Genomic DNA, 17,076 nt, shown 5'->3' with positions numbered 1-17,076 from the left:
TTATAAAGCTATCGCTGAATCTGTCTGGTCTGCAACATCTGAGCTTAGGGAAGGTTTTGAAAGATCTTGCATGAGATTAAAATGTTCCTGTAGGGTTTTACAGCCGCTGAAAACACTTTCCTACCGTATTAATTCAACTTTCATCATTTTATTACTGATAATTCATTTCATCGAAGGGTCAGCTCCTGCTTCAATCAGTTATATACAGTATACAGTACCGTGCAAATGTTTTAGGCATCTCATCTCATCTCATCTTCATCCGCTTATCCGGGGTCGGGTCGCGGGGGCAGCAGCTATAGCAGGGGACCCCAAACTTCCCTTTCCCGGGCCACATTAACCAGCTCTAACTGGGGGATCCCGAGGCGTTCCCAGGCCAGTGTGGAGATCTAATCTCTCCACCTGGTCCTGGGTCTTCCCCGAGGCCTCCTCCCAGCTGGACGTGCCTGGAACTCCTCCCTAGGGAGGCACCCAGGGTTCATCCTTACTAGATGCCCGAACCACCTCAACTTGCTCCTTTCAACGCAAAGGAGCAGCGGCTCTACTCCGAGTTCCTCACGGATGCTGAACTCACCTTATCTCTAAGGGAGACTCCAGCCACCCTCCAGAGAAAACCCATTTTGGCCGCTTGTACGTGAAAAAAATGCTTTAAACTAAGAATACTTTCAAAATTGGAAGAGTTTATTTTCTTCAATTAGCAAAATGCAGTGACTGAACTGAAGAGAAACCTAAATTAAATCAATATTTGGTGTGCCTTCATAACAGCATCAATTCTTCACTTGCACACAGTTTTTGAAGGAACTCGGCTCGTATGTTGCTCCGAGCATCTCGGATAACTAACCACAGATCTTCTGTAGAAGTATCCTTCCTCAAATCCTTCTGTCTCTTCATGTAATCCCTGACTGACTGGATGATGTTGAGATCAGGGCTCTGTGGGGCCAGACCATCACTTCCAGGACTTACTGTTCTTCTTTACGCTGACGATAGTTCTTAATGACATTGGCTGTATGATTGTGGTCGTTGTTAACAATCCTTAGGGTTCCATTTATTTTACTGCAGATTTAAAGATGTCGTGATATCAGAATGAGCGTTTTGTTTTTTCATTACCTCTAGATGACCTCTGAATGTAGCGTGATGCTAATAATAGCAATCTGAGCCTGTCAGATGCATTTTGGACCCCTGAGCTCAGAAAAATTCAGCCTCTGTCATTTGTTATACTTTTCTGTATCCCAATTTTTTTAAGACTTTTGAGCAATATTTAGAGAGTGGCAGAGATGAAAGGAGGAGAGGGAGAAGAAGACCTGCAGCAAAAGGCCCCGGACTGCCCACCAACCTCAAACTGGGGCTGCTGCAGTTAAGACTCAACCTTAAAGTGCAAGTCAAAAATGGTCTTTTTTGGCATTAAAATACATCAAAGAACCACACTCTGGGTTCGCTAGATATGTCTTTGGTGTTTGTTTTTTGTGCAGAGGTTCGGTGTTGTTTTGAACGGTATCAGTGGTTAAAAATGCTGTTTTAGATACGTTCACTGGACCGCCCCAGGCCTATCAGTGTTAGCCTGTCGGGGCTGTTAGCACTTCTCCATACATGGTTATTCAACGACAAAAACTGTCCCAGTGGCTTATTTGATGTATTTTCATGCTTTAATGATGTGTGCTTACCCAGTGAGCTACCAGGATGCCTCTACTGTGATCAGTTTTACAGTATGAAGCAAAATACAAAGGGAAAAACATTCAAACGAACTCAAAGCTCATGGAAAGCCATCGAATAGGACCAGAACAAGAAGAAGAAGAATTATTACTTCATTAATCCCGCAAGGGGAAATTACATTTTTCCATTTTTCCACTTTCCATTATTCAGGTTACACACACACACACAGGCCCAAAATACACACACATGCACAAACAGGACCTGTATACGGGCAATTAATGCAGAGATGTCAGAGCGAGGGGGCTGCCAATGGATTGGCGCCCTAAGCAGTTGGAGGTTCGGTGCCTTGCTCAACAGCACCTCGGCAGTGCCCAGGAGATGAACTGGCACCTGTCCAGCCACCAGTCCACACTCCATTCATGGTCAACACAGGGACTCAAACTGGCGACCCTATCCAGCCGAGTCACCATGGACTGAGCTAAACATACCTGAAATGCTTCTTTTTGTGTATTTTCTCTGTATTAAAAAAAATGTACGTTTTCTTCTATAGAACAGGACTGTGTGCTCACTGATGCCATGTGGCTCTGTTAAGGTGCAGGAAATACCATTATATCATCAAACAACACTGGACTCCACTAGCAGTTGTGTTTCGTTATCTCCACCTAGTGGCCCTTAAGTGCAGTTACATCATTCAAGAACATACAGTAGATCTAAAGAACATCCATATTTTCATGTGTTATCTGAAAGGGCTGTCTCAGACTGTTTCCATCATGTCTGATTTTCCAGTGACAGACAGTGATTACTCACGATGTCTGAAACTGAGTATCTTATCCAACCACAGCAGTGAACACCAGATCTGTCCCCTAAACACTATACCAAGAGTACAAGCCACTCATCATGGAGCCAGTTCTACATTTGTTTTTCTGTTTCCTTATGCTCCAAATACAACTCCACACACTAACCACAAAAGACTACACCAAACCAACAAAAACATCAACTTCTTCTCGCAGGTCTCTGCTGATCGTGGTGGTGCCTGCTGCGGTGGTCCTGCATGATGCTTCCTGCTGCTATTATAATCTATCACCTTAGCTGTGCTTGTTTCTACTATTCTGCTGTATTAACTGCCATAACATATAAGTCATATTCACATTACTATAGATATTATTATAGTTACTGGAAGTGTGTCTGTCTCTGTCTTTGTGTCTGTCTCTGTCTCTCTCTGTCCATCTGTCCGTCTTTTCTCTCTCTCTCTCTCCTTTTCTTCCTCTCTCCGGTGCAGACAGATGTCCGTCCTCCACAGAGCTGGGTCTGTCTGACGCTCCTGTCTGTTATAATGAAGGTGTTCGTCTCCACCGTACTCTACGGGGGAATTGTTGGGTCTATGTAAATCATGAATAAGTCATAAAGTGTGGTCTTTACCTACTCTGTAAAGTGTCCTGAGATAACTTTTGTTATGATTTGGCACTATGACTACAAGCATTAATGTAATGGTTTCAAAATCAGCTTTTCAAGAATCAATTAAACATTCAAGAAAATCAATAAACAAAGCAGTTGTTATTGATTGCAGTAACACATGCAGCCAGCAGGTGTCCCTCAGAAGCATGTTAAGCTCCATATATTCACAACTGTTTGTCTAATTACTCCCCGTGGTCCATACACAGTCCAACATCTCTGTTCACAGAGGGAGTGAGGCCATGACACACACACACACACTCACACACGCACAGCTAATGTTTTGTTTCTGCCCTTATCTCTCCAGGGCCTTGTGTGCATGGCTCGATCAGATAAAAGGACAGCTGTTGTTGTCGGGGTTACAGATGCAGGGACGGGGGGTGCGGGGGTCTCCGGACAGGAATCCAGCAGCTCATAAACAAGGTCAAAGGTGAGCGGTGAAAGCAGTGTCCCTTACAACCCCCATTAAAAACCCCGCCAAAAGTGTTGCGGCACACAATCGCAGAAACACAAACATGTATAATGGACCAAAAAAAACAACTTTTTATTACACGTCTATACAGTCCAGATACTGGAGAGAGCAGGTACGCTTCAGAAGCAACGGTTCATCATATACATTCATTTAACGAGGGACAGAATTTAACTTAATTTTCATTCAGTTCTGCTTTCAATGCACAGAAAGATAGAAGACGACCCAACATGAGTCACTCATGGATTTCTTTGTTACACTGACTACTGCGTAACTCTTTAATTCACAATCGTAATTTAGCTTTTTAGATGGATAAAGGCAGGTGACGTCCACCTTTTGAGAGGAATCATTTTGAATTTGAATGTCATTAGTTCATACAGAGGTTTTAAAGGATTGGTTTATTCATTTTAAGAAATACTCGCTTTCTTGCCAAGAGTTAGATGACAAAACTGACATCACTTTAACGCCTGTACAGTAAATATGAAGCCGAAACCAGCAGCCAGTTAGCTTAGCTTAGCATAAAGACTGGACACAGGAGGAAACAGCTAGCCTGGTCTTGTCTGAGGGGAACTAAATCGGCTTACCATCACTTCTAAAGCTCACTAATTATCACTTTATCTAACTCTTGTGAAGACAACGAATGAGAGTATTTCTGATTTAAAATGTCCTTTTAAAATATGATGAATTGCAAACAGCAGAAATAAAACAGCAAAGTGCTCAGCCATGGTGATATACTTCAGAGGAAAAACAATAATGAACACTGACGAGATAAAACTTCACATAACACCGTCAAAATCACCCACGTGTGTTTAGCCTCATCATGCTATGCTAGTTACAACGGATGCTTGTTCCTTCATCTTGTCACTGCAACAGCGACATGTACTGAATGTAAACAGGTTAACATGGAGCATGTGAGGGGTGCAGGGTGGGCAACCAAGTAACATATTCACAAGTATTGAAAATAATGATGAAGAGTGAAGAGAAGAAGTCTGAAATGTACGAGAATGTGCGGAAAAGCAGAAGAAGAGTCACTGAACGGCAGCAGCTTAGAGCCTCTAGGGATTATAATCTCAATGTGTCTGTTGGTGCAGCACTTTGGTTCACAGTGAAATATCACAAACACTGTCAAGACACTGGTACAGACATTGATGGTTCCCAGAGGAGGAACGCTTCAGTGACTTTGGGGATTCTCTGCCTTTTCATCCAGCACCACCAACGTTCAACACTGCAGGATAACCATAAATCTGGCTTAATACAACTTGAGTCTTACTTCATCATAGTTTGGACCATTATTTTTCTGCCCAATAATAATAATATATATTGTCTCTCACCAGATTTGGGAATGTGGAAACATTGCTAAAAAGAAGTGTTGGAGGCAAGAAACTCGCTGAGAAGAGAAAACGAAGACGAGTCTACGATTAATAACGATAACTTCACGCTCATTTGTTCGTGTGTGCTCACAATCAGCTCTATCTCCAAATAAAATGGGTTAGATAATTCCACTTTTAATTAAACATTTTGCTGAATAGGCTCGCCAAGAACATTGATTCCACCCTAATGTTTCTACGATGAATATGAAACTACAGTTGGTTAGAGTAAGCTTAGCTTAGCATTCATTCATTTATCTTCAACAGCTTGTCCCTATCGGGATCGCCGGGGGGCTGGAGCAGATCCCAGCTGACATCGGTCGTGAGGCGTGAGCCCGAGAACAGCTGAAAACAAGAGGTAAAACTGAGCAACAAGGTGCAGCTAAGAGGAAAGATAAGGCAGGTCTGACGGACTCGGCTCGACGTCTGGAGCTGAGACGTACGGAGGACAAATCCTTTTGACTCGGGTCACAACAGGGCTTCCCCTCGCGTCACCCTCAGTGTCTAAATATAGTAAAGTTGTCTCAATATTTCATCCCTCCAAGAATGTTGACCTTCCGTCTTCTTTTGTTGCCGTTTTTGGCCTTTTGACACCCGGCAACAAGTCACAGGGTCAGAGTTCAAGTGTCAAACCGATAAAAACCCTCATAAAAAAGTCAGTCTTCTCCTGAGGAAAGCATTCATGTACTAATGTTTCCCAGATTCTTCAGCACTGGGGAGCCAGTGGAGGGCAGCAGTGAGACGACTCCTCTTTTATTCCTGGATGTCTGCGTTGATTTCCTCCTCCATCAGAGAAAATTGAGTTACGCCAGACATTTACTTATTCTGCTCCACCAGTCTGTCTGTGTCTCTGGATGGGTGTTAGAGCCGCCGGGGCCTTAGGCACCAAGCAGTGTCTGGGTACAGCAGACAATGGATCGACCTGAACCTGAGAAAGAGAGGGAAATGAGTGTCACAATGCCTGGAAGCCGCCAACTGGGGATTTCAAAATAAAAATGTGAATACAATTAGCCTTGTGCACACATTCATACTCGCACACAATGAACAAAGGCAGGAAGCTTGTCATCGTAGTAAAACACACACAACGATAAGCGCTTACATAAAGGAGAATTGTAGTACATGTTTTAAAGCTCTTCCTCGAACAGACAGCTGTCGGATTATATATATAAAAATACAATAAACAGTATCTATTATGTGCTTTTTCAATTAACCAGTCCGACAATCCGTCAAGAAGCTTATCTCATTACCTCCAGCCCTCCCTCTCGCCCTAAAGGCACCCTGCCATCAGTGTCTATTGACAAGCTACAGAAATAATGACAATTAGCCCGAATCAATACAATAACTGACAAGAGGACAAAGCAGAAGGAGGGAAAAGAAAGAAGGGAAGCCGGGCAAATAAAAGATAAATACCCTTAATGTCAGGAAGGCAGAAAGATAAGATCAGTTGGTGTTTTATCCTTTCTATTGTTTGACTTTAATGGCGTTCCTCTCAGTGAAGTGTTACGGCCCCTGTACTGTAAATGTGAGGAGGAGGCCGCCTTTCGTGTTAGACTGAGCATCAGAGACTGGTAAACGTTTCATCTTGTTCTTCCTTTTAGCATTAAGCATAGTTCTACTTAACTGGTCAAAATACAAGTTGGACACGCAGGAGAATAATCATAATAAGAGCTGAAGCAACTAATTGGTTAGTTGTAATTGACAGAAGCTATTTTGATAAATGATTAATTAGGAAAAAATAATTCCAGCTTCTCAACTGTGAGGATTTTAACGCTTTGTCTTTTTAAAATAAACTGTTAATTGATGACTCTAAAATTGCTCGTAGGTGTGAATGGTTGTCTGTCTCTGTTTGTCTCTATGTGCCCTGTGATAGACAAGCCCCCCGCGATCCCGACAGGGACAAGCGGTTGAAGATGAATGAATGAATGTGAATTAATTTGTCTTGTTGATCAAACACAAGAAATTGCGTGTTTCTCTCTATTTTCCAATCATTTATTGACCAAACAGTGAATCAGTCAATAAATGATTGCTTGTTGTAGCCTCACATACGCTATTTTACTGTTTAGTACTGTGTCATAAAGTGTTACACTCAAATACTTTACCTTGTAGGATCTTCATTTAGTGAAAACGGTCCTTTCAGGTTGACAGTGTTTCTGCTGTTTTCCACGACGCCGTAGCTGAGAGTCACCTGAAGGAGGGACCACAAAAACACAAGTGGTTTAGACAGTCGGTAGGTCAGAGAGTCTGTTTCTGTATCCCTGTGTGTGTGTGTGTGTGTGTGTGTGTGTAACCCCTTTCACACATGCACTGCAAACCCGAAATTATCTAGACATTACCCGGTGGGGCTGTTTGTGAGAACACAAATGTCCCATTCGGTCGGCCCGGGCATCAAACAGAGAGTTTACCCTTCCAGCTCCCGAGTACAAAATCTGTAATTCTCCAAGTGAGCTCATGTGTGAATTCAGCTGCTCATCCACAGAGACTGAATGAGCAGGGGCGTCTTGATGGCGTTAATATCATGCGTCGGCAAACAGCGAAGAGAAACGAACCTCCGTGAAGGAGAAAGGTGATTTACACAAAGACGGCAACGAAAATGTCTAACTGGAGAGATGAGAGATTCAAGGACTTCTGTCCCAAAGGACAGATGTTTCAAATTATACAAATTATAAACCGGTTCCATCAGTGCAGTGCAATCCAGGTCAAACACGTCAATCATGGAGAATCTACAGTGGTGTGCTGCATATGTGAAAGAAACACTTTGGACGGTCTCTGGAGCTGATTCTCCTCCCCTTTTCTTGGGGATCATATGTGAAAACAGTTTGCGTGTACCTGCTTGCGTATGTCTGACACCAGCCCCAGGTTCTCCAAGTGCGAGTGGAACAACCCTGAGCGGATGAGGCTCACGCCCAGCTGCGCCTCCACGATGTAACCGATGGTGCAGTCGTCCGGGAGACGAATGTGCTCGGCTGTAGCCATAAAGCTGCCATCACTGGACGGACAAACATTTAGAGAGCATAACAAAGAGGAGGTTTTATGACATGGATGAAATAGTGGCACAGACATCTCAGAACTGATCAAAGTGAAGATTTACCTCGCCCAGGGTTTCATCTTGAGAGCGAGGCCATGGCTCAGGCAGAAACCGGCTCCTCCTGTGGCGAACCAGAAACGCACCTGCTTCTGCACACACACACACACACACACACACAAACACGCACAAACACACACACACACACACACAGCATGAGCGAAGGTGCTGTAATCATACAGCTCTGTATGTTGGTTTTCAGCCCTGGGATCAGCAAAGGACAAACCAACGTAGATCTCACTCTGTGGGTAGCTGAGCTCAGGAGAAAACCAAAGTATACTGATGTTTCTTTAACCACTTTTTGCAACTTAAAGAATGTTTTTAAGAAGCGAGCGACTCCCCAGAAACTGAGATCTAAACGCATTTTTTAGTCACGGAGCAAGGAATAATAACTAATGATGTGAAGCTGCAGAATTTTAAATCAGAAGTAGAGCTGCTGTCTGAGCAGAATAATCAACCAACGAAAGATTACCATTTCAGCGGTGCCAAGCCTCTCCGTGGCCTCGATCGGTCGCTCGAGGCTGGGCCGGCCGATGTAAACGTCCTGCGTGTGACTGTACTGAGACAAGAGCTTCAGGAGGGAGCCGACGTTCAGGTAGTTATCATCATCGACGTGACAGAACCACCTGCAACACATGAGCGTTAGTAAAATGCTCTCTGCGTGGGTTTATAACGAGGGTTACTGTGTGTGTCTCAAAGGTGTCTTACTTCTTGCCAGAGTTCATAAAAGTGTCATATTCCAGAGCCATTTTACAGGAGAGGGCCTGACGACTGTGGGCCGCTGAGCAGTTGGTGTTGATGAGCTGAGCTCCTGAGGATCAATGACAAACAGAATTCAAAAACCAACCCTGAATTAAGTAATGGTGAGAGTTACAATACGAGAGAAAAGTGAAAGAAAATTTGACTAAATATGCTTTTCAAAAGCTAGGAAAGCTGTTCTCACTGGTTATGGAATACAGTATATGCAATATGTGTTATTTGTGGTTGTTATTTGCTACAGTGTGTGCCGTTTTGTTTGTGTGTTTTTCAAAAATTATTATAATGGAGGCAACTATATGCATGCAACATTTAAGTCCAAGATAAATTTCCCTATGGAGACAGAGTATATTGTATCGTATCATATCACATCATGTCGCGTTGCATCATATTGTATCGTATCACATCATGTCGCGTTGCATCATATTGTATCATATCATATAATGTCGCGTTGCATCATATTGTATCGTATCACATCATGTCGCGTTGCATCATATTGTATCATATCACATCATGTCGCGTTGCATCATATTGTATCGTATCACATCATGTCGCGTTGCATCATATTGTATCATATCATATAATGTCGCGTTGCATCATATTGTATCGTATCACATCATGTCGCGTTGCATCATATTGTATCATATCATATAATGTCGCGTTGCATCATATTGTATCGTATCACATCATGTCGCGTTGCATCATATTGTATCATATCATATAATGTCGCGTTGCATCATATTGTATCGTATCACATCATGTCGCGTTGCATCATATTGTATCATATCATATCATGTCGCGTTGCATCATATTGTATCGTATCATATCATGTCGTTTCATGTCGTATCACATCGCGTCGTATCACATCGCGTCGTATCACATCGCGTCGTATCATGTCATATCATGTCGTATCATGTTGTGTAGTATCATGTTGTATCATTTCATGTAGTATCACATCGTGTCGTTTCATGTCGTATCATATCGTGTCGTATTGTATCATATAATGTCGTTTCATGTCGTATCATGTCGTATTGTATATTGTGTCGTTTCATGTCCTTTTTATGTCGTATAATATTGTGTTGTATTGTATATTATGTTGTATCATGCTGCATCATATCGTGTCGTTTCATGTCGTATCATGTCGTATTGTATATCATGTCATATCATGTTGTATCATATCATGTCCTATTGTACCATATTGCGTCGTTTCATATCGTATCATGTCGTATCATATCGTGTCGTTTTGTATCATATCGTGTTGTTTCATGTCGTATCATATCGTGTCGTAGTGTATCATATCGTGTTGTTTCATGTCGTATACCAACTGCTAACACATACCCTAATTACACATTTTTTCTGCATCGAGTTGTACAATGTGTCTGATGATGAGAAGAATACCTCATTGAAAGTAAAACAATTCCATGAGTAGGATGAGGAAAGGCCTGTTGATAAAACTGAAGTTACTTCCTGCCCTTCATGGAAACACAATATTGCCCAGTCAGCAGCCTGGTTCCTGCTTTCCTGCTCACACACTGCAGATAACACTGCTGCTACTCAGCGAAACTGCTCTGTGTGTGTGTGTGTGTGTGTGTGTGTGTGTGTGTGTGTGTGTGTGCGTGTGTGTGTGTGTGCGACTCACCCATCCTTTTCCTCAGCTCCTCGTCCTCTCCATCAGTGAACACGAACGTCTGTGGAAAGAAACACAAACACACGCAGAGTTTCTGTTATTCCAGCAGCCTTTAGTGACCAGCGGGGAAACGAAAACACATCGTACAGGCGCTTTCACTGCTCCACCGTCATTGTTCATGGATGATTGTTTATGATCTCAGGTGAGCCTCCACCTGTTTCCTCTGTGACACACACACACACACACACAGCAGGATCAGCAGCAGCAGCAGCAAGCAGCGCTAACACTGGATGGAAGCCAAGACAAAGGTAAGCCGCTTGTCTATCAGCAGCAGAGCAGCTGGTCTCAACTGTGTGGCTGTCTGTGTGTGTGTGTGCGTATGTGAGTGTTTATATGATGACTGACAGGGTTGAGGGTCACTGCGCACTCAGGAAGCCGTGTAGACCCCTCAACTTCCCACAGGAAATAAACACACACCCTGGGTGCACTGCGCACACAGAGCGGAGTCTGTAAACACAGGCACGGCTCTGTATTCAAGGACAACAGATCTGAAATGAAACAATGACGGTAAGGTTAAACAGCTGAATCTCAGCTTTAATTTTAGGGTGTTGACAGCCATTTTGGGTGAACAGTGTAGGAAGTGTAGTGCTTTTTTACACATAATCCCTAAATTTGAGGCTAATGCAACAGGACAATGATCCTGAACATGTATATCCAATGACTTTTTATGGGCCAAACAGCAAAATGGTCTTGCTCATGTCATGTTCTTACCTCAGTCCAATCAAAGAAACTGAAGGCAACATTTCCCCTAAAAGAGGCAAGAGGTAATAATGCACCATCAGCATGATTTCGGGGATTTGCAGATCAAACAGGATTAAAGTGTCTACAGCTCTGTGATGCTGTTCTTTAGCACAGCAGTGCTTTGAGCTCAGTGCTTAAGCAGAATGGCCATATGCTCACAATGACGCTAACATACTGATGATTAGCAGGTATAAATGTTCAGTTTAGTGTGTTAACAACGTTTTCTTATTTGCCCTAAACACAGAGTACAGCAGATGTGCTTGGTTTTGCGGGTCTTAAACCAAAGTATTGGACAAATTAAGAACGATGACGTGATGTTGGAGCTGGATGAAAAGTAAAAGGACCACCAAAGTTAAGGTAATCTATCCTCTGGGGACTGTGAATGTGTGCACAATGTCTCATGGTAGTAGATATTAGATATTTCAGTCTGAACTAAACAGTGCTATCCCCGGAGCACTACTGCGAGTGTGTCAAAAACATAAAGGTGTCCAAGTTAAGTAGACAATGAAACATGGTCATTTAAATGTTGTTAAAACAATGGCTTAATGTCTCCTTGAAGTCTAGAAAACTTTTTCTCTTCTCAAGGTCGATGCCAAATCGACTTGTAACCTGAAGACAAACAGATCAATACTTCATTGTTTCTGCAGTGCAGGCCTGGCAGAGCATCAGCAGGGAAGATGCCAAGAGTCTACTTATGTTAGTGCTTTAGGGCCTTCAGACATCAATTGGCTGCAAAGACTTGACACCAAATAAAATATATAGTAAGTTTGCATTAACTTGTCTCATTACTTTCAGTTCCATAATCCATACTTTGTCCAAATGACTGTAAACATCTTTAAAATAATAGTCAGCACTTTGACATCAAAGTCGTTCTTTCATGCAAACTCCAACACGCTGGAGTACAGAGACACAAAAAACAAACGTGTCCAAATACAGGGAGAAGACCGGGCGGCTCAGAGGGATTCCACTCTGACACTCTTCCCGCCATGCAGCACACATTCAATAATAAATCTTTGGGTCGAGTGCTGTGTGAGCACATCGCTGCCTGTGGTGGAGAGAGAAGAACATCTCTGTGTGTTCAGCCAGCTGTGAGTTTTCGTCAGTCTTTTTTTTTTTTTTTCTCCTACTCTGAGCCCCTTAAGCCTCTGGAGAGCAGTCAGCTTCTGAGTCTGTTGGAGACTGTGTCATACCAGTGTGTGCTCGGGCCAAGCTGGGAAGGCAGGAGGAGAAGGAGGAGAAGGAGGAGGGTGGGGCGGGGGGGATCAGAGTTGCTTCGAGGGTGGGGGGTTGGCGGGCTGCTGGTCTGCCAGGAGTTCAGCTTTACTGCACAGGAAACAGTGATAACAACAACCGAGGCAGGAGAAAGTGGTATGTGTGTGTGTGTGTGTGTGTGTGTGTGTGTGTGTGTGTTTACTCTTGTGACCAGACACATTTTTAACTTCCCATGAGAAATCTGGTGAGTTCCCAGCTGTGTGTGAAGGTGCGTGAACACTGTGAGAATCTGTGTGTCGCTGAATTTCCATTAGTCAGCGGTCTTCTAGGATAGAGGTGTGTCTGGGAAACAGGTAGAGTTACACACACACCTGACCGTGAGAGCAGACGCAGGAATGTGACGCCACACACACACACACACACACACACACACACACACACACACACACACACACACACACACACACACACACACACACACACACACACACACACACACACACACACACACACACACACACACACACACACACACACACACACACACACACACACACACACACACACACACACACACACACACACACACACACACCAGCTGATCTCCCCTACATAAGCTCTGTTTACATGTCAACAGTCTCCGTGCAGCATGAGATGAGACTTGAACAAGTCCTTCCTCAAACACTGAGGTTTAAACAGAAATCAGAGCGACTGCCGTGCGCTCCACAGTCGTGTCTGCATTCGATTACGAGCTTTTGAAGCCGCTGGGTGCCGTTCACCACAGTCCCATGTGTTTTACAGCAACAGATTCATCTCTGACTCACTCACCACCGGGATTCAGACCAAAAAAGCTGTGTGTTGGTACCTTTTGATCTCAAATATTTTATCTGTGAGGCTCAGCATCTCCCTTTCAAATCCAGTAGTTATGTCACAACCCCCTCCAGATCACAGGACCCCGTGGTTTAATGATGGGGAAAAGTTGGCTTCTCATATGATCAGCGGTGGAAGAAGGTTTCAGATTCAGAGCCGCAGCGATTAGTCGATGAATCAGAAATTAACTGGCAACTTATTTGATAATCGATGAATCATTTTGGTAATTTCTCAAGCAAAAATCTGACTTTTTCAGCTTTTCAAATATCAATATTTCATGGTTTTATTACTCCTCGTTTTAGATTGTTGGTCGGATATTAAAAAAAAAAAGAAGAGACATGAAGATGCTGCAGCCTGGAATCTGGGAACTTGTGGCGGCATTTTTTACAGTTTTAAGCAAATAATCAAACACTCAGGAGATGAATCAAAAATACAAATAATCATTAGTTGCAGCTGTATTATAAAAAGTGGGTAAAAAGCAAAAAAAACCCAAAACATTTGGAGTAGAGTTAGACCTCTTGTCCCCTCTCTGTTCTGAGCCCATAGGACAGAGAAAGGACCTGTGATTGGCCTAAAAGTCTAGTTTTCTCTTGGAACACATGCAATTACAACATGATAGAAGACTATTATGCCTTTTTTGCCAAACTACACTGAAAATAAAACAGACTATCCTAGCTTTAAGTGCAACAGTACAATATAAAAAGTTACACATAAAAGTCAAGCATTCAAAAATGTAAAACAAAAATACAAGCAGTTAAGTATCAAAAGTGAAAAACTAAAGAAAGGCACCTTTAAGTGTTACTTTGTTAGGGTTAGAAATAAGGGGTAAGAGGCATTTTAATGTTGAATCAGGTGGAGCCAAATCTCAACTTTAACACATGACTTTACACTGGATTTTTTTTGCAGGAAAAATCTTAGACAGAAAGATAAAAAAACTTCTTTTCTATAACTTTCAACCTCTTAATCTGCAAAACATGTTCAAATGTGACTTATTTAATGTCAAAGCCGTGCCATCTCAGTGCTGATCACGTTTGAAGCTGGCTTTTATAACGCAGACTGCGGTCAGTCAGTGGGTCTGAAGGTTGATGACAGTCTAAACTACAGCTCAACAATAGTCTTATTGTATTTGCAGCCTTGAAACAAATCTGCATCTCATTGGAGACGACCTAATGCAATCCAGGGTCCATTCATCCATCTGCGTCCTACAGTCTTTCCCCTCCGTGCCCCCTGCTTGTAACATCAACACTTCAGCGGCGGTGTGGTCGGCCTGCTAGACCTCACATCAAAGGCCTCTATCTCTGTTTTACAATTCACCGAATCAGGCTGGATCAAAGAGCCTGTGGACCCGGTCACATTTCATTGGGTTTGTCACATTTCAGGCTTTATAACTCACTTGCAATTGCAGCAGGAGATGAGGGAAACCTTTCCTATATACAGTACACACAGACACACACACACACACACACACACACACACACACACACACACACACACACACACACACACACACACACAACTTCCTGTGATATAGGAAGTGTTTACAGGGGGTCACACTTTGCATAAGGCCAGATAACGTGCAGTGATGTGAGCTCTGAGCTTAAATTATGAAAGTTAAACACTCCTTGGTGTGACCCTTCAAATCTCAAACACAACACAAGATCTCATGTTTACAGGTAAAGTCAAAGTACTATCTGGTAGTCTGTTAATTATCCTATTGTTTGACTGGGATTTGCACAATATAGCATTAAAGGTTAATGATTATTCACTTTCTGAATGGTTAGGGACCCACATTCACACAGCATGTGCTATAGTTTACTTCTTCCATGTTTCAACAGCTGCAATAGTGATGTTTTTGTTGCTTCATTTTTAAGTTAAAGTCCCATTTTTATGGTTTTAACTGCATTAATTCAGAAGTGTTCCTGTATGACATTCAGCCGAATTGTTTCCAAGTGTCAGGTGTCAGGTTGCCTCGAATAACGCGCCACTGTCTCACCTGTTGCGTGTTTCTGGAGATCCAGGTGTCCAGCAGGAGCTCCAGTCTCTGTCGGTGGTACCTCCCGGTGGTTTTCACAGCTATGAAGAGGTCGGCCGGGGAGAGATGCTCCACCGGCCCGAGGGGAGCGCTTCTCCTCGGAGCAGCGTCGCTTATCGTTCGCCTCTCCCGGGTGAGTTTCCTAAAATACGCTGAGAAAACTTTACCGCTCGTCGCAGCAGCTGGAGGCTCCCCCGGGTCCCCGCTGCTCTGCAGTCCCACGGTGACGACCAGCATCCCGGTCACGAGCAGACAGGTGACCGCGGCGGCAGCAGCAGCAGCAGCGGCAGCGCGCGGTTCCGCTGGAGAGCTGGAGGTGAGTTTGGACCCACCGGAGGGTTTCCACATTGTGACGGTGCGGACGCGTTAACAGTCTCTTTCATGGACACAAACAAACCTTTAAAGAACTCTTCACTTTAGTTTAAAACATCTTCACTGCGCAGAATCGAGGAACAGTCACTCTGTTTGTCTCCCTCAGTGTTTGACCTCCCGCTGTGTGTGTGTGTGAGACTCACTGCTTTATTCTACGGTGAAGTTATAAACTCCTCCAGTGGGCGGGACGGAGCCTTGTTGAACCAATGACCGGTTTGAGCGCTCGGTGTGGGCGGGGTTAACCAGCGAAGAGGCGGAGAGGTCCCTGCACGAACATCCACATGGCAACACACTTTATATAGTGTATCGCGATTTTCAACAGATGTTACTACTGTGTAACTGTGTTTGCAGGAAGAGCAACATTGAGCTCCATTGACATTGGAGACAATATATAAAACAAAATGAATTAAAGCTATTTTTGCAGCAAGTTCCTGCGCTTTCTAAAAGTCTGCTGAGTAAATTCACTCGCTTTCACTTTCAATCTGTGACCTCATTTGCAAGAATCTTATATTATGGTGGTGTTTCTGCAATAATATGGCACATTGTTGCATTTGAAGATGCTTTTTTTGTCCATCTTTAGGAGCATGCCGTTTATCACGTCTCTGAAACCCACATGAGTGACAATTTAAAAGGAAACAACAACAAAGTGTCTTAGTATTCAAGTTTTTCCTTTAATTCAGCACATGTCTGTTGTGTGTGTGTGTGGTTGTGTTTTCAGTTTCCCTCATGGTGAATTAAAGGGAGTCAACACCACAGAAAACCTCTTCTTGATTGAACACAGGGGTAATATTAGCCTATACCTCGCTTCTACTAACATTTTCTCATCCCTACTGATACAAGGATTAAAATATGACTTTAAACTAGGACTCAAATATGACTGAAAATATGTTTTAACTTCTGTTCAGAGCTGTTTAGAGAAGTGTACATAACTCATCACATTACATCTGTTTGGAGTTGCTGAAGATTAAATGCAGCAGTTTTCTTCGCTGGAAAGCAACAAACTCAGAGTTCCTCTGTGTGAGAGCCGGCTGGTCATCCTCCAAGTGGACAGATGTTGAAGACGAGCGTGACATTGGAGTGTGTGTGTGTGTGCGCGGTGTAATTGGCAGCACTACACACACACTCCAATGTCACGCATCACACACACACACACAAACACACACACACACACACACACACACACACACACACACACACACACACACACACACACAGGCAGAGGAAAGCAGTGCCAAGCAGCTAGGATGCCAGATCCACCAACCATCTGAGGAATGCTTTCTCTCTAATAATGTGCAGTGTGTCTGTGCTGCATTATCTGTGCAGATCCCTCAAGCAAAGTCAGTATAATATTACATTTTGAAGACACTCTCCGACCTCTGAAGGACGGAC

At 43.3% G+C, this 17,076-nt stretch overlaps 1 protein-coding gene across 1 annotated transcript; it reads right to left on the bottom strand.

Annotated features, from left to right (window-relative positions):
• Positions 1 to 3,689: 3,689 nt before the first annotated feature.
• Positions 3,690 to 15,793, bottom strand: LOC310956905 (beta-1,3-N-acetylglucosaminyltransferase lunatic fringe-like). Its single transcript, XM_083927283.1, has 8 exons — positions 15,277 to 15,793; positions 10,413 to 10,461; positions 8,726 to 8,828; positions 8,490 to 8,643; positions 8,024 to 8,109; positions 7,762 to 7,921; positions 7,035 to 7,120; positions 3,690 to 5,863 (listed from the first exon to the last, which is right to left on the bottom strand). The coding sequence occupies exons 1-8, from the start codon at positions 15,661 to 15,663 to the stop codon at positions 5,797 to 5,799; spliced, it is 1,092 nt and encodes a 363-aa protein (XP_083783409.1). The 5' UTR covers positions 15,664 to 15,793; the 3' UTR covers positions 3,690 to 5,796.
• Between the last annotated feature and the right edge of the window lie 1,283 nt (positions 15,794 to 17,076).

This window comes from Echiichthys vipera, assembly GCF_963691815.1.
Source record: "Echiichthys vipera genome assembly, chromosome: 2".
In the NCBI taxonomy this organism is placed as follows: Eukaryota; Metazoa; Chordata; class Actinopteri; order Perciformes; family Trachinidae; genus Echiichthys; species Echiichthys vipera.
This window is presented reverse-complemented; position numbering and strand designations above follow the sequence as displayed.